At 30.8% G+C, this 26,698-nt stretch overlaps 1 protein-coding gene across 1 annotated transcript in view; it reads right to left on the reverse strand.

The window, feature by feature from the left end:
- The window catches only part of LOC142320981 (uncharacterized), a 261,926-nt gene that overhangs the window by 128,039 nt on the left and 107,189 nt on the right, over nt 1-26,698 (reverse strand). The window contains exons 3-5 of the mRNA XM_075358980.1: nt 18,542-18,690; nt 6,112-6,532; nt 2,190-2,507 (exon numbers count right to left, since the gene is read on the reverse strand). Coding sequence (XP_075215095.1) covers nt 2,190-2,507; nt 6,112-6,532; nt 18,542-18,648 — 846 coding nt within the window. The 5' untranslated portion in view covers nt 18,649-18,690. The remainder of the gene's footprint in view (nt 1-2,189; nt 2,508-6,111; nt 6,533-18,541; nt 18,691-26,698) is intronic.

The following is a 26,698-nucleotide window of genomic DNA, read 5'->3' on the forward strand; positions in this document are numbered from 1 at the left end:
CAATTGGAAATTGGAAGAAGAATTCGACACTCTTTAAATGCTTGTAATTCTAAGCAAAAGACTTCAGAAAGTAGCTAAATGTAGCGGTTTCCACTTACAAGTTATTTTCTACAAAATATTTTTTTCTTCTTGTTTTACAGTAAAGTACTACTAAAATATTTTGTTTAGTTTTTCGTACGACAATTCGTTATAAATAAATTATTAATTAAACCACCCTAAATTTAGAACAATTAGCCCTTTGCGGTGGTTCAATCATATCACCCTCCTCTCTGAACAACCTTTCCAGGAAAAGAAAACGTAACCAGTAGTATTAACTTTATAAACTCACCTCTTATATTGATTTATATCCGATTCCATTTAAGAAAATAAACGTTTTAAAATTATTTAAACAGTATACAACTCTTTCTAATATTTTATGATAATTTCCTCTTAATTCTGTGCATGCATAAACCATAACACATTGAGAAAAATACTGGGTTTTTTATACTAAGTAAAATAATGTTCAATACGTGTTTAATTTAAGTGCTAAACGATTATAAATCAAATCAAACGATGTAAAAAGCTGGGTTTTAAATAAAAGAATGAAAGAAACTTTAATAATAATATAAGTATTATGTTTACAGCATAGAAAAAAATGATTAAATAAAGGAATAGTTTCGTTATAGCCTAATTAATCGAAAAAAATACTGTCAAGTCATGATTGTAGAAAGTTATTCATTTAAATTAATAGATTAAACAAAACTTCCTTGTGATTAGTATGTTACATATGACTAAAAATTTTAAGAAATATATGTAAAAAAATGTTACACCGAAAGATTATTTAGAAAAAAAGGTGATGTAATGTAAATAAAAAATAAATTTTATACAAATACATGCCACATTTGCAAAAAAGGCAAACAAAAAAAAAAAAACATTGTATATTCTTATTGGCTGTAATACTTTCTTATAAGGTACACAATACGTTCCTTCGCGGCTATTTTAACCGTAATAACATCATTAAATATGTATGCAGTATCAAAAGATATGATAAAAATAAATTCCTATATGTATATATAATGACATAATGACACTGTCAGATTTTCTGTGTAACCTATAACCAATAAAAACCAGTTCTACTTAGTCTGATTTCTATAATTTTGTGTAGAGTGAAAGGAAAAAGTCACGTATTTTTTTATCAGCATTTTAAGAATAATAGAATTGACATGTACATACTTCCATTAAAGGTTGCGATAAAATATTCATAACTTGAATTTTAGGTAAATCGAAACAAATTCGTAAATCGAAACAAATATGGAATCATTATCCTAAAGAAATGAAAAAGAATTCGTAGACTAAGAACAAAAATTATTTAACGTGAATGGAACAATTTTTTAAATCGAGTATTCTTTCAAAATATTAAATTTTGAACCTTGTTAGTTGTGTTAAGAAAAAAGCTTTCTATAAGTAATTTAATGAAAGCTATATAAATAATATTTTATAATGCAATAGAAAATCGTTTTTGAAAAATTTTGACTACCACATTTCTCACGAAAATGAAATATTTCTCTAATTAAATATCTAAAAAAAATTGTGCTAAAATTTTAAAAGCTTTTTGCGCATGAATAACTGTAAGATATTCAGTTATGCTTTTTGGTGCTCTACTTCTAACTTAGGAAATCATTAATAATTCTTATATGTGTATATATATAATATTATAAATTATATTATTTTTTGTTATATATAATATATAACACATTAATAAAATAGAAAAACTTTTCAGGTTGTAATTTTGAAAATAATAATTAAATACGTGTGATTATAAAGTGTTCGATTAATTCATATTGTTACATAAAATCCTTACAAGAAATAATTAGGACTATCTTAGGAATTACTCGATTTTTATCATTTAAAGATAGAGACGCTTTGCGTTGATAACGATCAACATAAAAAAAAGTTTAATACGGATGTTATTTAACAAATTAATTAATATGGTATGTTCATTTTTTATACAGGAAACAATATTTTTAATGAAAGTATGCTAATGTAAGTAAAAATAAAGAATACAGTTCAGCATTGAAGTACCTATTTATTGAAAAAACAAAACCATTCATCTAATTTTAAAGGACAAATTAGGAATAAAAAAAAATTAGGGAACTCAGTTGTATAGAAGTAATCTCAAAATTTTATAGTATATAATATATGTTACTCACATAAGTGTCGGAAGTTTTCTTAGTTTGAAGCTGTGTTTTAGTTGGCGCAGGTGGTGCCTCATATATAGGAGGAGGAGGTTGAATTTCAGGGGGGCAAAGCTTCTCATAACCGCTTCCTGGCTTATGGTTGTGAAGTACACCATATATCATGTTGGAATCGTGTAGTCGAGACTCGGAGGACGAGGAAGTCGGTGTTGGTGTGAGGTCGGAGAACCCGCTACTGCTTGCCGATGAGGAATCGTACAAAGGGTCGCGACCCGCTGAGGCTGATAATGCCTCAAGACTGCGATTGATAGTCTCGCCCAATGTACGCAATACCTGTTTTGGAAAAAAAATTAAAAAAGAAATCAACAATTGCAAAATATTTACGATTATTATAATGCAGGTAAAATTTATGTAACAAAAATTATGTAAATTGTACGTTTACACGTTTGGTCACTTCATGTACACACACACACACACACATACACACATAAACACACACACACACACACATATATATATATATATATTTAAACAGATATAAACACGCACTATCACGTATACATTAATACCAATGATTTAAAAAATAGCATAATGCTAATTTACTGTATGGTTTTATATACATATAACCACATAGTAAATTAGTTATTCTTTATTTCATGGTAATGATTATGATATAATTGAATCGTAATATGTATTATATAAGTATATTAATATTATTATTTTAAAATGTCTTAATCATGAATAAATCAGTTACTGATTTCTACAAGGCTTTTACCCCAGTTATTTACAGTTTATAAATTATAATGAAATAAAAATATCTGTCTATCCTTTGTCTATTTAAGGAAATATTAACACAAACAACGAAATCATTAATGAAACAGTAATGTGTTGACAGTTTGTGTAGGTGCCAGTTCATTTCATTGAAATTCCTTCATTGTAAAAGAGATTAGTACTGTTCAAAATAATAAACAAAAAAAAGTCTTTTGTTTTATTTTCACTAAACTTTCTTTTGTTGGAAGGGAAAACAATATATTATGTATTAAGTACAGTTGGTACAGATGTATTCAAATAACAGAGAAACTGTTTAATTGAATTAAAATTACCTAGTCTGAATAAAAGATTGTAGGATGGGTAAAAAGCACTGATTAAACTCTTCAGTCGACTAGAATTTTTGATAAGATGTCGAAAGGGGGCAATAAACGCAGAATAATTGGGGAATACTAGAACTGTTTCTGAGAGAATTTTGTAGTGCCTCTATTTGACCAGAAAATAAATTTTCTGAACATTACGAATATCCTACGATAACTGATAACGATCTTCCTGATGAAGTGCCGTTTGTTTAAAAAAACTGACAGGAATGTTCACAAAAGAAGGTTACGGTGAATATTCACCATGTTACTCCATGGTAATCCAGGTAAGACGGTTTGGGTCTGATGAATTTAAAAGACCTTTATAACTTAAATCAAAGAAGCAAACATTAAAAGGGATGGATTTTATATTATTTTAGTATTTATTTACATATTTTCGCGCAGCAGAATTTCTGCAGTTAAGGTTAAGAAAGCGTGCAGTCGTGGTAAACTCAACTAAAAATAAACTATACAAAATAAACATACATTTCTTCAGGCTATAAAATGATACCTAAGAGCATAAATAGACTGTAATTGAAAACCAAGTCTAAACTAATCTATGTTATAAAATAAATACATACACTCAGGCACGTAATTCATTTATTAGTAATGTATATTATAGGCATTGTTTAATAATAAAAATGTTCTGTTTACCGAATGTTCGAAAGATAAAGGTAATAAATTTTATTACGTACTAAAAATAATTTTTTTATGCTTTATTAAATTTATATTTAATATTTACGCTCCAAAATTATCACAACAAAGATAAAATTGTTTATTACATAGTACCTGATAATAAATATCAATCATCATTTCGACACTAGAATTAAAAATAAATTGACTGAAATTAATTAAAAATTGAGTGAACCCTTGGGCTACATAACCTATTGCCTAGTCTGATGCTGTGAAACGCCTTCAGGTTGGTCCGGAAACAACTGTGAAACGGCGTGTTTGAACTCTTCTTCACCAGTTTCTAGAAAACGAGTGTATTTGGATTATTCTACTAGGGATCCCAGGAAAGTTATCCGACGCAAACACAAAAGGGATAAGATCGTTGACAACATAACTCTCAGGGAATGAAAGCTGATCTGAGTCGGACGTCATGGATCTTTGTACAGTGACTCCTGAATGGTAAACGGTTCCTGTTTTACGTAAACCAAAAGTATCGCGAGGTGATGGTAGCGACAACTTACCTCTTACTAATCGTTACGAGTATTTACTGATGGGGGGGGGGGCTCTTCCACAATCGTTGAACAAACAAAGCATGTTAAACCTTCTCCTATCATGCTGAAGGCAGAGATGGCTTTGGATGTTTCACTGAAGTGGTTAGATGATATCAACGAGATACTTGAGCTCAACAATGCGGGAGGCTGCTTGGAGCTCCACGCCTAGTGCGAAGGGTGCTGAGCTGGCAGGCAAGGACTACCCGCGAGAGGTGTTGAGCTTGATTTTTTGACAACAAAAGGGGCAGGTCCTGATCAGGGTTGCTCAAAAGTTAAGTAGATTACCGAGGAAGATCAAGAACAAATCATTCAGGGATTTAGTTGAATATCTGTCCTCTATCAAGAGAGTCGATTGCTCATTAAGGAAAGTTACGAAGAGAGGAGAGAGACCACCTCTATCCTTCAATCACTTCTGACGGATGGGCTTATGTTAATGTAAAGAAGGCCAAGATGTTTGCTAGACATCTTGGCATGGTGTTCCGGCCACATAACGAGCAAGGAGTAGTTAAGGGAGAAATTTGTTACTTTTAGAATAGCCATATCCTTCTCACTCTGTCGATAAGACCATTCTCTTTGGAAGAGGTATCTAATGAACTCACAGGAATATACAAAATAAAAAAGACTCCTGATTCGACTCTATAACGCATAAGATGTTATTTATGCTGTCAGAAATTCAAGCGTATATATTGGCTAACGGGTAGGGGCTCTCAGTTGTCTCTCTCTATCAACGTCCTTTTGTATAAGACCTTCTTGAAACCAACATGGACGTTTAGGATTCAGTTCTCGGGAATGACTAATGACAGCAATAATAAAGCTATCCAAAGATCAAAGAACAAGATGTTGAGGAAAGTGACCCAACCGCTTTGGCTTGTCTGGAATTCTGAAATACATGAATACCTGGGGATTCTGTATATTCGGATGAGAATAACCGTTTCAGTTCTAAATACATGGGTAGGATAAATAGACATGTAAATTTCCTTGCTTTGAACCTGCTAGACTGCAGTGATGATTTGACCGTTAAAATAAAGGGTTCAAACACTGGAACTTAGATTCAACACACTTAAACTAAGATTCAACACTTAGACAACACTGGTCGTTGAAGATACTCTATTTTAGGATTTTTTCAGGTGTTCGTTTATTACTTTTTAATGCTGTTTTCATTCGTTCGTTTATCTATCTACCTCTGTTTATCTTCTATTTGATAAAAAAATTCCGTGCGTACTGAATGTGTTGGATTCATGGGGTTCATAGAATGGACAAGTTATAGAACTCAGTGATTGTAGTCCTTTGATATAAGAGTTTATTGTATTTTAGTTGTTACTATAAATATGTTTATCAATCTGCACGTTTCTCTTATTATAATCTTTTACTGTTTGTGAAGCCACCATTGGGTAGCCATTTCTCATGCAATATTTTTAAATAATATTTATTTATGGTTTCGTCAGGGGAAATCGATTGTAAATTCTTGATCTACAGAGAAAAAGATTAATATTTATTCCAGTTATAATTTTCATAATCCCATGATACTAATGTCTGGAATATTTTACTAAATTTTCTTGGTTCTTTCAACAAAAAAATTAAACTTACCTCTTCGGGAGGTACAGCCTTTTGATCGACTGCGAGGCTGATGGTATGCGATAGGTCGCGCAAAACCTGCTCGGGTCGCTGATGTATTTTCTTCTGAACATTGTTCTGTCCAGAGGAAGAATTGTAAAGAAATAGATCGTCGGCTTGTACAGCAGGGGGTTTACGCTGGCGACGCTGATAACGAGGCCAGACCGGGCGTGGTACCACTTTTCCTTCTGGAATGGGGCTAAGAGGGCCCCGCACTGATATCAGGATACTTTTAACGTATCCCGCGTGCTGCTCCAGGATGGTCACAGAATCCTCTCCGCTACTCCACTCGCTGGCGCTGGGCTGGCTCTGGCTAGAGTAGCCGCTGCTGCCCGGCACCCCTCCAATCCTCTTGCTTCTTTCGTCTTCTTCCTCTTTAAATATAGGATTAACCCTAAAAAAAAGTAACAAAAATAAACAGAACCATAAATTTTTAAACCGTTTATGAGATATCAAATAAATACTTAATAACGTAAGTCATAAAATAATTATTCTCTAAACAAAAGATTTTCTAATGAAACTTAATTTTTTAACAGTGACCGAATTTTATGCAGTACATTAGGGTTTAATATTTAAACTTTACATGATAAAAATATCATATTATATATATATATATATTTTTTTTTTTACGAAAAATGTACATTCGCTTAGCTACGAAATTCACCTTTATTACAACACAAACATTTTCTTAACTTCACCAACATTTTTCATTTGTTTACTGCAAGTATTTTATTTACCCTAGGGTCAAAAAATTTGAGCGGGATAACAAAATGAATCATATTCTAAAGTATCAGTTATTTATATTGGGTAAAAAAAAATAAATAAAAAAAACATCTTGCAAATAAAAAGACAAGTAAAGGATCTTACAAGTAAAACTTATTAATCTTAAAAATTTTAAATGGACATGTGAACTTTTGGACTGCGAACCAAGATTATTAGGCTTAGCTATTAATGACTATTTATTAAATTTTTGAAGGAAAACAAGTATTCTTGTGATATAAATTCTGAGGAAGATATAACGAGGGTTATTGAAGAAGAAATTCTTCAAATTCCTGAAGATTTTTCAGTCATCGTTACTCGTTATTTGTGAAGCATTGATATAAATATGTAGTTGATGATGTTTAATTTGAGTTGTCATTTTTATTTTCGATAATAGAAGCTATTAAATTTAACTGAATTGTGCCATTTCCAGAAATAACTTACGACAAGAATAATCTCTACTGAGAATTTTTCATTTCTGCAATGTACGTAGATTTAGAGGAACATAGTATATAGTATATATTGTATATATATATATATATTTCGACCTGTTTTTAAAATACAACCTTGAGTAAAAAACAGTTCAGAAGGTACTTATTGGAGCATGAAAATAAAGGAAAGAAATATAAGCAAAGAAAATAGCTTTCATATTTTCTGTCCTTGAAACAAACTAAAAAAACAATTGGTGATAATTTAACGAGGTGCACCAAATAAATCTGCTGGCACTAAGAATAAATTGACAACTTCATTTTAACTCATCGAATGACATTTAAAGATACTTGATTCAAATTCGTTAAAATAAGTTCTCGAAATAGCAATAGCTTGTAGGATTTTGGTTTCTAAAAAAAGGGAAATCAATGTCTTAGGAACATAAAAAGTTGAAAAGCAAGAATGGGCAAAAAAGTGATATGTAAAATGTACGTTTTTTTCTTTTTAAATTTATACCGACGTTAGAGAAGGTAAAAATTACAAAAGTAAACCAGTTCGTTTAATAAGAAAAAAATTCTTGTTAATACTCGTATAATTTTCTCTGATTTTGAAAAGAGCTTAAAATTGTACCTTTCCTTCATTACTTTAGCCTCATACTAATTTCCTTATTATCTATTAACTTCAGAAAATAAAAATAAATAAAAAAATCCATTTACAGGTTAAACCTATAAAACACTAAAACAGTTAACTAAAGGAAATTCAGTTTCTGTACCAAGCAATTCTCTTGTCTTAATATCTAGAAACCGGATTATATGCAAGATAAAAATCTTGAAATATGCATGAAAAATGCTTAAAATATGCATGAAAAGTGCCAAAATATGCAACTTTAAATAATAGAAAAAATAGTAATTTCAATTTTTTATTTAAAAATCAGCATACAATTAGCAGTTGAATAAAATATCGATAATTAACAATTATTTAACATTTTGTTATTCTTGTAAACTTAAACAATCAGGTACTGTTCCAAATTTTCGGTAGTAATATTGTGTCTTCAATCTCTGAAAATATTTTTCATAAGCGGAAAAGAATCGCTCCACATCCACTGAGGTAACTGGGCAGTATTTGAATTTAGGTGCTATGTTAGCACTTATTATTTCTGGTAAAAGTTCACCCGTTCTATTAATAAAACTATCAATTTGACACAAAGGTTCAAAGTCTGGGTTATTGTTCAAAATGTTTTCAAATTTTCCTTTGAGATTACACGGGAATACCTCTGGCAATGCGGAGTTCAATTGGCGGATTTTATTCATTAACTGAATAGATTCAGTCAACGCCAAACTCTGAGTTTCAAGATTTTTAATACTTGCAGATATGTGGGAAAAATGAGTGCTAATCGCAGCTAATTTTTTTTTATACTAGAGTCGTCAAATGCTTACTTGGACAGACAAACTGCCATAGCCTCTGCACTATCGAAGTCGTTTACTACACCTTTGATGGCCTCGAAATGTTCATTGTAAAACAGCACAGCTTCAATCCACGTTCCCCATCGAGTTATCACTGGTTCGAGATGTAAAGGAACATTTGGCAGTTTTTCTTTATAGGTCTTATTGAGAGCATGTGTCATAAGAAACACTTCCTTTGTTGATGAAACCAGTTTATTTAGATTCCCAAATGTGGATCGTACTTCTTCAGCGAGTCGATGTGCCCCATGAGCAAAGCACGTCACATGAATGAGATAAGAATAAAATACTTGGAGAGCTTTGGCTGCCTTGATCATATAGGGAACAGCATCTGAGAGAAATATAAACACTCTCATTTGCGGAAGATTCTGTAAATATTTTTTTAATGCCCTCATTCACAAATCTGGCGATCGTAGAATTATTTGTCTTTTCAAGGTGTTTGCAGGTCATCAAATAGCAAGAAGAGGGCTCTAATTTTAATGCACCGACAATTAAATTCGCAATGTAACGGTTACAAGTGTCAGTATTTTTTGTCAGCTGAAATCCAAATGATGCTATCCTTGAATTCATTGTATTAAATTGCTGGTATGTAATTTTTACGCAATGTTGATTCATCGGGTATATTTTGATTCAACCAATATTTTCGCAGAAAATCTTTTAAGAGTAGAATTTGTAAGTTTGTAAAGATGAATATTACTTGTAAGCAATGCTTCACATAAATCCATGCTAAAGTGATTTTTTTTTACCTTTGGAAGTGAAATCACTGCTACTTGCCGCTGTTACAAGTTGTTGTCGTGGCCCTTTCTTTTGCAATCCTGCGATGTGAAGACTTGTCTTGCTTGACATGCTGGCATATTTGAAACATTTTGTGCACGAAATATTTGTCTCGCCAACTCGACAATATAAAACATTTTTGTCATATGTAGATGTACCAGGATAGTCTTCTATCCACGAAGAGACCCTTTTTTTTGAAGGCATGGTGCACATTAAACTTTACAAAAACAAATAAAAAAAACAAAACTGATGCAATGAATGCATCAACAATAAAAGGCGTAATTTAATTGCCTAGTGGGAGGAGTGCTGCAGTAGGCATGGCGATGCAGAATAGTATCGTCTGTCCTTTACTCATGTTAAGTCTGTGTTTTATTTGGCTTCATAATAATATTATCCTAACAAAACAATAGACGCGCGGCTGCTAAGTGCGCGTCTATTATCTATGAAATTTAATTATCTTTATTTAATTAAATTTAATTTTATTATCTATACAAAATTGTATGCATTGATCTTTATGTTAGTTTAACTTTCTAATTTGATTGCACTGTTAATAACACTTACAATAATAATATTTTTTTTATTGGATAGCCCTACTGTAAACAGGGAAGCGAGAATAACCTACTCTAGTGCAGAAGCAAGTGCAGTAGGACAGTTATAACAAACAACTTAAATGTTCTATACTTGACCTATCGGGAAAGGAGAAAACTATAATCTATAACGAACAATTAGCACTTCTCAGAAAAAAAAATTAACAATAAAACTAATCTATCTAAAACCCTACTAATATAAAACCTACAACCAACGATGCTGTAGCCTATCAAAAGTAAACTTGCTACACTATGTCGCTGCTTATCCAGTTATCCATGCAAATTCATTTTTCAATTTGGATGCACTTCTTCAATTATCATCTTCCTAAACTCATTAGGTCGTGAACAAAAATAATCGAAGTCATTTCCTATGCATAAGTCGGATAATAATAAAAATTATAATGGTAATTATGTTGATAATGATGATGATAGTGATGATAATGGTGATAATAATAAAGATAATGCCTGAGGTAGATAATCCCCACGTCCAGAGCACACCATTTACGTTCCACGTCCAAGACGGCAACAGCTGTACATACGTACAATACATATAGCTGGCTAACGGGGTACGGAGTATTTTCCTCGAAAATTTGATCTTTTGATCTGGCTTCCACCTTCAGGTCACTGTTTTGGATTGGATTTTCTTGGCTACCTGCAGATCATGTACATTGAAAATGATTTGGAATTGGACTTACACCACATTTAGAACTGGCGATGTGTCGCCAGGGTCAATGTTATTGGAGGTGTAACGGAGACCCTACCGTTGTCCACATGCCCGCTGCGATGGCAAGTATGTAGCGAAGGTACCCATGTATGTCGGTGCATGGGAGCCCTGAAAGCTTCGGTGAGTAGAGACCTGGAATCAGTGCAAGATTGCGCATCCGCTCTCTGCCAGGACATATACCGGTTTCACTGGAGTACTGGATCGAATCTGCAAGCTCTGGAGTGAGGGTATACCCCGGCGGCTAGTCTTGCAACAGAAGGGATCAAACACAATGCAACAACTTGAACAACTCAACATGGCAGAGGGTGCACGGGTTTACGTGCACCCTCTGCTCGTTTAGAAACAGCTGATTCGCCAAAAGCGAAGAGAACTGTAGTAAAGAGAGAGAGAGAGAGACAGAGAGAATTAGGAAAGATCCTGATAGAATCAATAGAGATTTGAGGAAATCTTTGTTTGGCAACAATACGTCTAGACCCAACATCTAGTGATTACGAAAAAGAACGGAAACTTCCAGAAAGTCAGTTCATTCTTAATCGCACGAGAAATTATAAATTGTGCTGGTGGTCCTGTCAAGGAGATTCGCAAGACTCTTAATGGTTTATACATCGAAACTGCAAACGATAGTCAAAGCCAAAAAGTTCAATCTTTGAAGAAGATGGGAGAGTTCGCGGTATCTGTACAACCACACAGCACGCTTAACTCTTCGAAAGGAGTCGTTGTTTGTTGTGATCTTCTTAATTGTATCGAAAAAGAAATAATGGAGGAAATGTCAAAGAGTAATCCAATACCAGAGGTTAACCATGAGGAGAAATGGCGAAGTTATGCCTTCAGCGTCGCATGTTTTGACCTTTAATAGACCTAATCTGCCTGAGAAAGTACGTGCTGACATTCATCGTCTAGACGTTTCACTTTCATCCCGCAACCTATGCGATATTTTAAGTGCCAACGTTTCGGACATACTCCGATCAGACGCGAAAGGCAAGAAATCTGCGTTTGCAGAATGGGAACTCATGAAGGCAATCCTTGTAAGGACCTTCCAGTTTGCATGAACTGCAAAGGGCACTACAAATGCCGATCAAGAAACTGCCATTCACCACAAATTGGAAACGGCCAATCAGGAAGTTAAAACGCTGCAAATTCTAAGTTATCCTGAAGCGAGGAAAATTGGTAGCAATAAAGCATCTTGACCGACAACGAAGTATGCAGAAGCAGCAGCTGCTCCTTCGTCATCTAAGGTTAACGTAAAGCAGTTGCTTACTACGCTTGCACCCAGTCTTCCAAATATGAGAGAGAAAACAAACAATTGACACCAAGATTGGATCTACGCAGCGAAAGGAAGCGATTAAACCTGTTGAAACTCATCTACAGATGGACTAGGATGACTCTTCTCAGAAAAATGAAGCAGCAAAACCCGCGACGATGACACCACCAATTGATGTTGTACGTAAAGATAAGGAGATATCGGACAAAGCCAAAAACATCACTCCTTCGATCAATCATGAAGAAAGAGGGTGTGGCAGAAGTACAGAAAAATCCGCAGATTACTGCAATGGAGGTGCAAGTAAAAATTGAGAAAGCACCGGATATAGATACTATAGAACCCGCACCTGTGGAACCTCCAAAAACCCAGAGGACACTTAAGCAGAGGGTGAGAACGTCAGCCGCTGAAAGGAGATCGTTGGAGATCGAATCAAGTTTAGCTCCATTAACAACCATGTAAACCGATCAGTCTAAGTCGTTATCACCTGACGTCAGTCGCAGAACATCTCTGGTATCTGAAAGGGAGGAAGATGCCATATCTGAGGTCTCAGACACTTTGTAATCAGAAGTAGAGTCCGTAAAGAGAATGGGAAAAAATCAAGAAAGGATGGCCGAAAGGAAAGCCTAGGAGGTAAAAAGATGTGATATGTTTAAGAATCAAGATTATGAGTGTTTGTGCTTCTGCATTTAAGGTTAAAATCAAGAATTTAATCTTAAATTCTTGATTTTAATCAAGAATTTTTTTAAAATTCAAGAATTTTAATCAAATTAATCAATCAAATGTTAATAACATTTTTCAGTTTGACTGAAGTGTAAAATATTTTAAGTGATTTTCCTTTTTTTTTGAAGTGGAAGGGGCAATGACCAAAGTAGTCAATTTTTTGAGGTTTTAGGGGCATCTAGTCGATGCCCCTAAAACCTCAAAAAATAAAAATAATAATATATAAACCTTTTGAAATGCAATATGATATAATTTTAAAGATACTACCGTCTGGATTTCCAACTGGAAAAAACCTCTCTTTTTCTCGTTCAATATGCCCAAAGACAAATATCTCGCCAAATTTTTGATTACGGGGACAGGAAGGAAAATTCTTTTATTTAGGGACTAAGGGCAGAAGGCGGATGAATTAGGTATGTAACCTGATTTGTTCTGCTTAAATTCATAAAAAATACAAAATGCAACTTCATCTAATGGAAAAAAATTTTTAGTTGTTTCTAAAAGATTTATTAATTCAGAGTCGATAATAACAATGACAGCTGAATTATGTAGGACAAGACATGTGTTAACCGTATGCAAAGTACTTATATTACTGTCAATGTTGTTGGTATTTAATACGAGTTAGTCTCTATATGGTGTGTTTAAAAAAACCGTTTTAATTAGTTTCTCTACACCTCATTAATCGTTGGAATTTAGTTGCATCACACACTTGTCAACAGCTCAGCTGTTACATCGTTCTTGGCAATTCTGTTGACAAGTTCACGCAAAGCTGCTTTAATAATATATTTGCCTAGATAGAGATTTTATGTAACATCATTACTTCACAGTTTAACTTTAAACGTTACAAATTTTCATTTATGATAGTATTATTTTTACAGTGAAAATTAATATTACGATACGTATATTAATCTGATTAGTACCCGACATAATTTTTTCCGTTTTATTTAAGTAAAACAATAATTTCAAGATCTAAATCTAAAGTCAGAAAAAATCCTATAACAGGCTAAGTAGTAATGCCATGAACATTAGAATCATTAGTGCCATGAACAAAAACAAAACAAAAAATTTATTGCATCAAAACAAAGAATACTTACACTGCTAACAAAGAATGCTGATACTACTATTAAACTTGGGCGGAGAGAACCTATGGTGAGGTGCGGTACAAGCTAACCCAGTTCCTTACGGGACGTGGGTGTTTCCGCTAGTACCTCAAGAGGTTCAAACGGACGATGTCAGACCTGTGTGTCTACTGTGGACAGATTGACTTCGTTGAACGTACCGTCCTCAACTGCCACCACTGGGAGCAATCGCGGGCAGAATGTTATCAGACTCTGGGACATCTAAACCCTTGTAACGTTATGTGCTGTATGACCGGACCTAGGAGGAGCTGGGCTGTGGTAAAGTGCATATCACGGACATCATCAAGGTTAAGCTGGTGGATGGGTAGTGGGTGACGGCCAGTCTTCGGGAGTGGGCAGCGGGCGCTCACCCGGGTCATCGCCTGCCGATGACTCCGGTGAACGTCATTTCCTGCTATTCCGAAGCCGGCAGAACATGCATCCCGCACTATCCCATATGAACCGTGTTCATGCCGCACGACCCGGTCTAGTTCCTATGGGAAGAAGAGGGAGCGGATATGAGGCCGCACTGCCGTCAGAGCGGGCCTGACGGTGGCTGATAGAGTTTATCCCTCCCCCTACGGAAAAAAATTAAATAATACGCTTATAATATATAGATGTTAAATTTTTGCTATGTACTGACTGTAATCGACATTACAATACGTGAACTGAAAGTTTGTCCCTCGCCAACTACTGCGTCTAATGAACTAGTTATTGTATTGTACTAGTCTGTTGCGTTTGCATTTTATACACAAATGTGTAATGTTACACATTTAATCACATTAGTAATCGGATGATGTCATCCGGTTAGGTAGTACAACAAACCCTGCTCACCCGTCCCGCCTAAGCCAGCCTACAGTTCGGTTTTCAAAGATAGGGCCAAACCGTCAACTGACTTAGTGTACACCAGAAAATAAAACTTTGAAGTAATAAAACTTTAGCAAACAATTAAAAACTGCGTTAACAAAAAGAAAAGTAATTAAAAACAGCTTAAATCATTTCCTTATAAAGCAGAGACACTGTATCATTCATTGTACATTCACAAAAGAAAGGGGAAAATGAATAGATCACTTCACAATGACTCGCAATTTTTTTTTACAACTGAAATCTATGTAACGCACGTGAGATCAAGAGGAATCAGTAATTAATATTCATTATACAATCAGTCACAGTTGTGAACAAAGTGGGCACTTGTGTAGCTGATAGATATTGTGATTCGGTGGGCTTGGCTTGGTGATATGCGAGAGGTTCGGTGAAGAAGGTGAACTTGATAGTTTTACTCTTCACTTTCTCTATTGAACACAGTATTCTTGTTATACTAGAGAATGGTTGAGTAATTTTTGGGAGTGACTTATGATTTACAGCGGGTCACCTACAAACGTTCGATTGCAGAATTTAACAAAGAGTTTACGTCATTCTAGAGAGAAATTACGTAGAAAAACAAATTGGATTGATTGAGGAAATCCGTTCTGATAAAATGGAAGGATTGAAATATGATGTTAAAAATTTTATAATTCTTATGTTTCTATATACTTTGACGCTTTTTTCTTAAAATCTTGAACACTTGTTTATCTGGCACTTTTTTATAAACAGAGTGAAAATAGCGTGAGAAATAAATCAGATTACATATTAAGTGAAGTGTAGAGTAACTTCAAGAAAAAAAGGAATGATAATCACATGCATTAATATTCTATGCGTGCACGAAAAGGATCGTAATACATCTAAACATTATGAAATATATGAACACAAAGACAGCTAAATGAACGATTTACGATTCATTCCAGCACACTTTTTGACCGTATTTAAAAAATGTCTCTGCTTATTCAAAAAAAAAAACTGTCGACAGTTAATTCGGTTTGTAATGTTCTAAAAATTGTAGTTTTAGATAGAAATAAGAATCAGTAAACCACAGTTTGCAGAAATAAGTAAAAAAAAAAAATTATTACAATGAAAAGCTGATATATTTGGAACATTATTACTTAAAACAAAAGCAAAAATCAACAGTATATAAATTCATTTATAACAATTTAAAAGTTTTACACGCAGATAAATATTCTGAACAAGTATTCAATATAATTTATGTAATATTTATACTAGGCGTAATAATACTGACCTGGAAGAGAATTTATTTCAAGCACGACTTACGTTCTTGCCTTCCATTCCAGAAGCTTAAACTATTACTCAACCAACTTACGTGGTGCATATTTTGACAAGCAGCATAGTCTGTTGGATGCTATTGAGGTATATTAAACGTGCATTTATTTTGCCCGAGCTACTTTTCAGAGAGTAATAACATGAAATATACATGCTTACATTTGCTATACCATTTTGCTAGCGTATAATATTTATGTGGCCAATAATCTATTTTCCATTGTGTTAGTACTGTATTACTGTAGTAATTTAAAAACAAAGCTACTTACATTGTAAATTACTTAACTTAAATTTTTTTTATTTCTGACTATATTACAATTAATGTTCTCATTAAACTAATGATGATAGAACGTAAAATCAAATTCGAAACCGGTCATAATTATAATGTACGCCATCTAAAAAACCCAATAAAGACTGTGTAATGTGCTACATATAAATAAAAAGAAAAAGGAGTATTTGTGGTAGAAGGGAATGTAAAAATTTTTTTTAAAAATCTACTCTCGTTATAGACATCATCTTCTCAAAAGTCCAATTATTAAATAAATATAAGATTGGTAATTTTCAATTTAGAAGATAACTATTATGAAAAAATGCTATAATAATCAATACTTCTATAGCAAGAACAATGAAACAATTCAATTAGACTCATGCTCTCCCACAAAGGGAGATAAACAAGAATGAATTTTATAAAACAGAAAATTTCTTAAAAGAATAAACAAGTTCTCGCCAGGCCTCTCAAGCAGCAGTAGCTGCTTTGAAGGATAAAAACAGAGAACTAGATCAATGGATCTTCCTACTATAACAGCATCGAAGTCTTCACTGTAATAACTATCGAGATACTTCCCTATGAAGCCACTGTTCTTTAAGGCAACTGTACAGTTTCTTATGGTCTGAAACGGACATAGAAATAAATTGGAAGATAACGCAAAGAAAATACAGGTTGGCCAAAAGAAAAACTAAATCAACAGGAAAATTTTTATAATATGACAAGTAAGACTTAAAAATATAGAAGTATTAAGAATTTATTCAATGTTAAGCTTTTCAAATTATACGATACCTAAAATATTCGATTATTTCCTTTTATTTTCGCCCAATTTAATAAAAAACAGTCGGAAAAAAGTTTCATGATCATTATTTTACGCTAAAACAACATATCCGGATTACAGCTACATCTCAAAATTTATGAACAAAATGGTTTGTTAAATTGTATTTTAATATAACAAAGCAGCTTATCAGGAACTTATTCGTAAAGCAAAATTAGTAATGTAGATCTATTAATTATCGTCGTGAATATGCGGGAGCAATTTTTATTACTTTTACAGTTTTCTATGTAACTTATTTTAAGCCATTTTATGTCATAACAAACATAGATTGATTACAAGTCAATATCTAATGTGTAGTTGTATTACGTCTTGGTTCCATTATGTGTATCAAGAGCAGATGTAAACAGTGGCAATCAATACAAGTGAGAATAAATCATAATTCAATAAAATATCAGTAAACTGGTGCCAAGAATATCACTACGAATCAAAGTTTAGAAAGCTCAGTTGACGTATTTCAGGTTTGAAATACAATATAGGTCATTATGCTTATCTGTAATATAGTTTTTCTGAATAATAAATTAGTGTACCACATTTATCTCTTACAGTAAGCCATGTTTACCAGCAGTAAAATTTCTTCTTTCCTTCAAAAAGAAGAAATCTTTCTTCTTTCCTTCCATCCCATTTTTAAGTTAAAATAATGAATTATGTGCATATTATTCTTAAAAACAATTTTCAGTTAAAAAATGAAGATTATTCTATTTTTATCGAAAAATAAATAGCATTTTTTTAAATGGCTGTTAAATTTAAACTGACCGTCCGAAAAAAAATCGTGAAGGTTAGATTAAACTTAGATACATTTAAAATCTTAGATATACATAAAACCTAGTTTATTTATTATCTAAACGAAATATATAGAAATTTTAATAATATTATCACAAAAACAGGAAAAAAAGTATTTTTTTACGCGAAATTTAAACTGAAAATCTAGAATAATACAAAAAAGAGTAAGAAAAAGACAAACTTTTCTTTCTTAATAATAATAAAAGCTTTTATAAAAGTTTCTATAAAAACATTTTGCTAGTAATTAAAATAATCAATTTGACGTACAATCTCCTGCTGCATTTTATAAATAGGTATTTTTTTCTCATTTCTATGGGCACTTACTTGACAGCTATAAGTAGCTATTACCTTCTGCTACATTTATGGCAAACCGATTGTAACAGCTAAATAATATTTTACTAATGACTAGGTTCTACTGTACTAAAAATCTATTAATAAAATTAATGGAACGTAACTCAATTGTTAACTACATCAGTTATATTACTAAAGGAGTGATCATTAGAATTTTTTTGTAGATAAATTTAATGCCAGTTTACTCACCTTGAGACGGCGTACACTTGAAGGGGTTTATCAACTGTAATTGTGGCTAAAGGGTCATCTGTAATAGTAAGAGTACTGTGGCGAGTGGTTGATAGCCACTTGAGCATAGCTCTCCGGCCCCATTCGTTATCCTTTTACTGACGCACACCCTGTAATAAACAGATGAAAGATAAAAAAGATTAATATAATAAACGAAATTTATTAAATTATAATAACTAGTTTAAAAAAATATTAACTTTTCAATGAAATTTATATATTTTTACATCAATTTATTAAAGAATCATCATCATATCCGTTAAAAGATACACATTATTGTTACTTTCAAAACCTTTCATTTATTAAACGAATTAAATTTTTTTTGTTACTAATAATGAAGTAAATATTAAAAAAATATAAATATTGTTACTGATAATTTAAAGTTTATCGTACAGAATTTAGTGCTTTTTTTTTTGTAAAGATTTCTTTCATCATTTATACGTGACACCTAACACATTAAAATGTCAATAATTGAAGGTTAAACGTATTATTTACTTATTTATTTTTTTAATATTTAGAAACGATTTCAAATAATCTCAGAAAGTTGAAGATTTATTTACTCTGACATTTCTTAACACAAATATTCGTTTAAGAATTACGTTAGAAAGTGTAATCCAGAAGTTTTGTGATACGTAGACTGCTTGATTACTCAAGAACAGGAAGATCGTCATTAGTTACAGAAGAAAATGTGTTCTTAACATTTCTCATCATGTGTTGATATATATGTAAAAAAATTTCGAAAACAGTATAATTGAGAAAAATAATGGGTCAACATATATATATTATATATGTTAATGTTATATATGTTAATATATATTATATATATTAATGAATTTACTTCATTAAAAATTTAGACGGGAAGAAGGAATTGATGCATTTACGTCAATGATGACTTTTTTAAAGTTATTTTTTCTGAAGCAGTTGAGTATTTATTTACGTATACAAAATTTATTTATTTGATACATCGATTTATTTGAAAATTTTAACTGATTATATGTTATTACTATACTGACAGGTAAATTTCAATAATTTTAGAATATTTAAATTAAAAAAAAAGTTTAAAGTTAAAAAATGGAGATGTAGTCTCATTCTGAAATGAAATTTTTCGCAATCACAATACTTCCTTTACTTGATTCAAGGAAGTAAAAATTAAACTAATATATAAATTGTGTATTTTCAACTTGATTATATTATTTCATTTTAAATTTTCATTAAATTATGGAGAAATTACGATACTATTAAGAGCTTGTTAGTTGGAAAGAGTAGTAGGAAAAGTAGTTGGAAAGAGTAGCATATAAGGATGATTAATTAATTCGTAATTGCCAATATAATATTAAAATGTAGAATTAGAACTTTGAAAAAATTTAAATGCTTTTGTTTAAGATGTATTTTTGGAAAATTAATGTGTTTTTCAACGTTGATTAAAAGATACTTCAAAATTGCTGACTTCCGTGGTAGAGGGGTAGCGTTTCAATCTGTTATTCAGAAAGTATCGGGTTTCTATTTCTGGTAAAACATTTTTCATACGCAACAAAATTTTTACTCCATAATCTCAAGCACAATTTTTGAAGCTTGTGAGATGAATTAATCACAAAAAACGTATATAATATTACACCCGTATATAAACATTACACCCATATTTATCATATATCATAAATACGAATGCAAATGAAAGGAGTAAACCATAAAAGGAATATAAGATGAATAATTGTGTCAATTATTCTAACAATTTTTGTCGTAATTGCAAAAATTAAATTTTTATAAATTTATTGCATTGTTGATTGTTTTGTAGAATTTCTTTAAGAATATTATAAAAATTATGCATAAATTTAAATTTGTAGTTTTTACTGAACAAATTGATGTAAAAGCGAATTTATTAAACCGCAAATCATATAATAGTTGCATTAATTTTGACGAACCAGGTTATAATTTTGGAGAAAAATGATATTTTTTATTAAATCTGTCAGAAAAAACCTTTCACATTTATTAGTAGCTTAAATCATAAACCACTTAATTAAAAAATAAAAAAAAACCACTTTTATACATCAGTTTTTTTAAACTTTTTACCCGCATAGATCTTAAGTTACTTTATATGTACATATTTCTATAACAAATTACAAGCAAGTCATTTTAAATAAAAATTAGTTTTATAATAAAACAATTTTTACGGTAATTACATTCTTTACGTAATCTTTAATGGTTTCAGATTATTCATTTTTTCTAATAAAAATAATCCAAAAAAGATTATTTTTATGTACAAACGTATTCTGGTGAAAATAACTACTACTGAGTTGAATAGCCATAACGGTCCTTTTATATCTGCCTGTTGGTTATTGAAACATCGATTAAAATACGCGCTTGTAAAGTTGGAAAAACTAGAAGAGAAATGTAGCATGGTCTTAAAAAAAAAATAGATGGAAATTGTTTTATAAATAGTAGTAAGCAGAGAGGTTAAAGGTGCAACAACATAGATAACTACGTATGCAGGAAGAACTGTAATTTTTTGCGGAAATTCAATGATTACACAGAGATTATACTCTGAATACCTTATGTTATAAACTAGGAAGGACAATCTTCTTATTATCCTCTCACGTTTTTACGTAATGTTCTTTTCTTTTACGTTCCTCTCTATGTGATATGAAGTGATATTAAAATAATAATATAATAAAACTCATACCATTTCTTAGTTATTAAATATATTTCTATTATTATTTTCACTCTAATTTTAATATTTAAAAATAAACTATCTTCAACTTATATTTGACTTCGAAAATTTAAAATTAAGAAAAAGTGAACGAAAATAAATTTTTTCAGGTAAAATTATTATTAATATATATATATATATACTATATACTATAACTATTTTAGGTAATTGATTATAGTTGAAATAAATTTTATGTTCGAGTTTTACACTCTGAAATATTTTTATTTATTTTATAGTTTCTAATTTTATCTTTATGAATAATATAAAAACTGTTAGACAAAACGTTTTTGTAGGTAAAACGTTTTCTGAACAAAAAATGGTTTATTTAGGATGCGAGACATTAATGAATCTTAAAATTAATATTAAGATTCGTAAATTCAACGAATTTGTGGCAAAATTATTAGAAGTTTAAAAAATAAAACTCGCATTGACACGATTAGAAAATATTACAAAGTTATGGCACTACCTACTGTCTTTCACTTATTATTCATCAAAGAATTTGAGACACCAGTGAAAAGTTTAACAAAATTAGATAGATGTAGATATGAAAATATTAGAAATTAGTTCTAATTTCATACGAAGATTATTAGTTGACTCAAGAAAGAGATTAGATTTAATGGACAATGATAGCTTACCCCGCTATTGCTTTATTGTAAACCTATACAGGAAAATGCAAGATGAAGAACCAGGCTAAGATGGGTAGATCAGATCTAGAAACTAACATCAGAAGATGAGGATGACTAAAAAATCTTAAAAATAATGAAACCAATTTTAAAAAACTCTTGCGCAGTTCTCCGCAAAAAGACTGACTTTTCGTTTCCGATGCCCTCTCTATTTCGCAGTCAGAAAAGCACTGATTTTCAGTGTACTACGCACTTCATACATTCGATTAACGAGTAGATTCTACGTACAAGCAAAAGGTTTAAATTCACTCACCACTGAGACTCATTGCATAAGCACGTACGAAAACTACACCACTTCACAGTAAGATAACCTCAAATTGAAATTGATTACATAGTTTTGAAGATTTTACAGCAAAAAGATAATATTTGTAAGTAAAATATGTCTTTTATTATATTTAATTCTATCCAAACAAGAGCAAAATAAACTTAAATAAATTACATTAAGTTATTATATATATATATACACACACATGAGTATAAAATTCATTCTAGACAACTAATTGCGCTCTTATGTTTGAAATAAAAACCTATTTTACATTTTCTATTGTTGAGTTTTATAATTTTGATCAATTAATTTCTCTAAAATTATTATTACAACAGATAAAATAATGTTTGATTGTTTTAAGTAAATAAGTTATACAAGGAGGCCAATCGTTAACCTGCTTTATATTAGGAACAAACATGTTTTTTCTATCGTTTTCATTTGAAAAATTTCTTTCTACTAACAAAATATGAAATATGAAAATAATAATAATGAAATATAATTTTACGATTTGATATAACTCAGTTTCTGAATTACCAATTCAATATTTTTCACAATTTTATCTTAAAGAGCTTTGTCCTAAGTTAACTGCCTCATACTGCGGTTCTTCGATTGTGGGTAATTCTTTCTCTCATTTATTTTTTTTCATATCTTCCATCTCTTCTTCCTCATTTTGATGGTGTTAGTATGGGTCTGAAATATCAGATTTATGCAAGATATTTTGGGACTTTTTACATCTCCCGAAATCTCTTGTATAAACATCAGCATGTACTCTTTGGTGTGATTTATTAAGGAGGTCTTATGTGTGGAGGGAAATCAACTATACTGCGGTTCTTCGATTGTGGGTAATTCTTTCTCTCATTTATTTTTTTTTCATATCTTCCATCTCTTCTTCCTCATTTTGATAGTGTTAGTATGGGTCTGAAATATCAGATTTATGCAAGATATTTTGGGACTTTTTACATCTCCCGAAATCTCTTGTATAAACATCAGCATGTACTCTTTGGTGTGATTTATTAAGGAGGTCTTATGTGTGGAGGGAAATCAACTTCCAATGGGGTAGCTTTAAAGTAACATTATTGTATGAAGTGCCTACGATGTTTGTAAAATAAATAATAAAACCAGCGTATACAATATTTTTGAAGAAATAAGTATTATTTTGCATTTTTCAAAAAGGTTATTTTTGCGTTTAATTCAGGTAAAATAATAATTATTATTATAAATATATATATATATATATATAAGAATATGTTTTATACAGCTTTGGTATTTACTAATATTTCATAATTAACGACAGGTTTTTATCGAGACAGAGTGGTCAAGTTTTGCTTTCTCTTGATAAAATGTAGCACTTGCCGTGTTTACTAGTCCAGTTAGTCTAAGCTTAATCATTATATTAGAGCGAGTTTACATTTCATCATAAAACCTGTACGAAGATGCATATAAATACCGGCGGTATAATGTAAATTAATGAATTTAATCTGTCATTTTTATGCCATATTTTCATGAATACGGGAATAATATTTATTACTAAATAAAATAATGTTAAGTAATGTAATTATGGTAAATATTACGGCATATGCAAGAAATATAAAATTATAACTGCATGAGGTTATTTATGCGACATAATGGGAGAACACATGGTTAATTTTAACAGTAATCTTTTGCACGTAATGCGCACAACTTACGTACGATTAAAGTATTTTAATAATGTCATAAGGAAGATATTACTTTTAAATTTTAGTTAGAATTAGATATATATTCGGCATCGCCCGAGGACAGTTCACCTGTAGTCTACCGCATCATTCGTACCTTCTAAAAGATATACTGTATAATTATTGTAATACAAAATCAATTTCATTTCAAAAACATATAAAATTTATTTGATTTTTGTCTTAATAAATTAATTTACCACCGAAGCTTTGAAAGCATGAACATGGAAATATGGAAATGGAATTATGTGGCGTATAAAAATGACCGAAATTCGAATCTGGCACCCCCGGATGAAAGGCCGATTCGCTACCACTCCGCCACGGAGATCGGGAAATTTTCAGTAAAATAAACAATTCCCTTAAATATACAACAATTACAAAATAATGAGACTTGTATTACGAGATAATTTTTATTAAGTGGGAGATTTAGTCCATGATAATGATCAAATTGATAATTAAAAATATCTTCTTTTTTAAATCTCTATTTAATCTTCTTCTTCTTCAGGTAGTATTGTCATTATGGAGGAGATAGATAACTTGATTATTACAAGATAAAGTAAATTGTATAATAATTTTTTAAAAAATATCGGAGTAAAAAACTGACAATAAGGAAAACTTGTAGAAATTATTATAATTGTATTTCTTTCACGAAATACATATAGGATCACAAAATTTGTAATAGACAGATCGCAAAACAGTTTTATTATAATTGGAGACGGAAAAGGCATTTATTACGGTTTCAAGGAAATGAAAGGTAATAGTATCATCTCACATTTTTGAATCTTATTACATCACAATAAGCAATTAAAAGATAATCATCCTTCCTTTTATAATTTTTTTAACAAAATGGATAACATTTTAAGAATATTATTAAGAGAAAACATTTAGTTTCTTATCACTGTGTTGTCCGTAAAAATTATTTTATATATAGACTATATACTCATATTAAAAACCCATTGTGTTGCAACTTTATGAAAAAATTTTTCCATTTACATACAGTTATCTAATTCTATGATGAGCTATTAATGTGACACACATATATATATACCCCCAGGAATATTTTCGTGTAACTTCAAACAAAGTTAAAAATTTAGCTTTTGTTTATTATAAAAAAAAATATTGCATTATTTAAGATAATAAATCCATAGTGGATACTTTAAATTCAAATAATAAATAATGGTGGTAACAGTTAATATAAAATGCATTCTAATACAGTTTATGTTAACTTAAAAAAAAAGAGGAAAAAATGGTAAAATGCTATACAATAACCTTTTGTACGTAAAAGTGCATGATCAGTAGAAAGAAAGAACACATTGTGGTTTCCTTAAAAATTATAAACAGCAGCCTAATAAAAAAGATTTCTGCCTAAAATTTAACAATAATATAATACGGTCACGAATTTTCATTTTATTATTCAGAGGAAGTCGGAAGAGGCATGACTTAAGGCGTGATTGAGTTTGATTCACGATGTAAAAAGGAGTTTCCCTAGATAGCACGATTGTATATAATCTACTATAATATATATTAATTCGTTACAATATCAAACATCAATATTTAATAAAAACCGTAAAACTCTAAGATGAAATTTTTTCTTAGAATAAATAATCAGTAATAACAAAATAAATACTACGTTCTTTCTCTGCTTCTCAATATCTGCTCATTCACAATTAATCAATAGATATAGCAGTTAACAATCGATAGTGGATTCAAGAGCAACCAGTTATATGAATAAATAATAATTATCTTTCTTATTTTGTAAATTTATGCAAAATAGAGTGAATATTAAGTGCAGATTATTAAAATTCCTTCTACATATGGACAAATAGTATGTTTTAATTTTCATAAATTTGTTTATATTTATCGTTCTACTGTAACTCTAATTCCATAAGATATTTTATTTATGCTTTATAATTTATTTTTTTATTACTAAATAGGGTTAAATCTAATACAAATATGGGGTAAGTAATAAATATAATTAATTAAGTTATATTGTTATTATGGTAATAAAAGATAGCCGAGACAGAATAGTCACCGATTGGAGAATCTCGACCGATAGGGCGCTGAAATAAAAAGAATTATATGTCTTTCATTAAGTCCAATTTAGACAATGAAAATGGTGTCAATTTCGGGAATAATACATTGAAAAAACATAGAAAACAAGGACTTTTATGGTAAATTTAAAATTAAAAATTAATTATCTTGATCAGGAATTCCTGTTATATTATTTCTCTAGCAGTACCTGAAAAGGACGAATTTTCTTCATAATTTTTGGGTTATCGTGTAGAAAGAAGAGGGGAAAAAATATTTTGTTTTAAATTGTCAACTGGTCTGAATGTATAGGTTTTTTAATAAGTTTATATTTGTTAAGAATATATCATAGAATATATCTATGATATATTCTTAACGAGCTAATTAAAATAAGTTTTTAAAATAAATATACGTTTACCAAATTAAGTTATTTACCAAAGATTTTCAGTACCAAATATACAGTTACATAACGAATATTTTCTTGTGCATCAGTACAAGAGACAACGCGAAGTTTATCAATGGATGTACAACGCCAAGTTTATCAAAATTAAGATAAGTGATAACCAACCCTTAAAATGCCACATTTACTTTTCTTGTTACAGGGACTAATTGTACAGCGTCTCATAACTTTCTATACATAGGAAAAATAATTTTTTTTTAATGAAAACTATTTTTATTTATTTTTATGTATTCTATTATATATATTTGAATTTTCAGTTTTAATCCTATTTA

The sequence above is a fragment of the Lycorma delicatula genome, chromosome 3 (genome assembly GCF_047948215.1).
Source record: "Lycorma delicatula isolate Av1 chromosome 3, ASM4794821v1, whole genome shotgun sequence".
Classification (NCBI taxonomy): domain Eukaryota; kingdom Metazoa; phylum Arthropoda; class Insecta; order Hemiptera; family Fulgoridae; genus Lycorma; species Lycorma delicatula.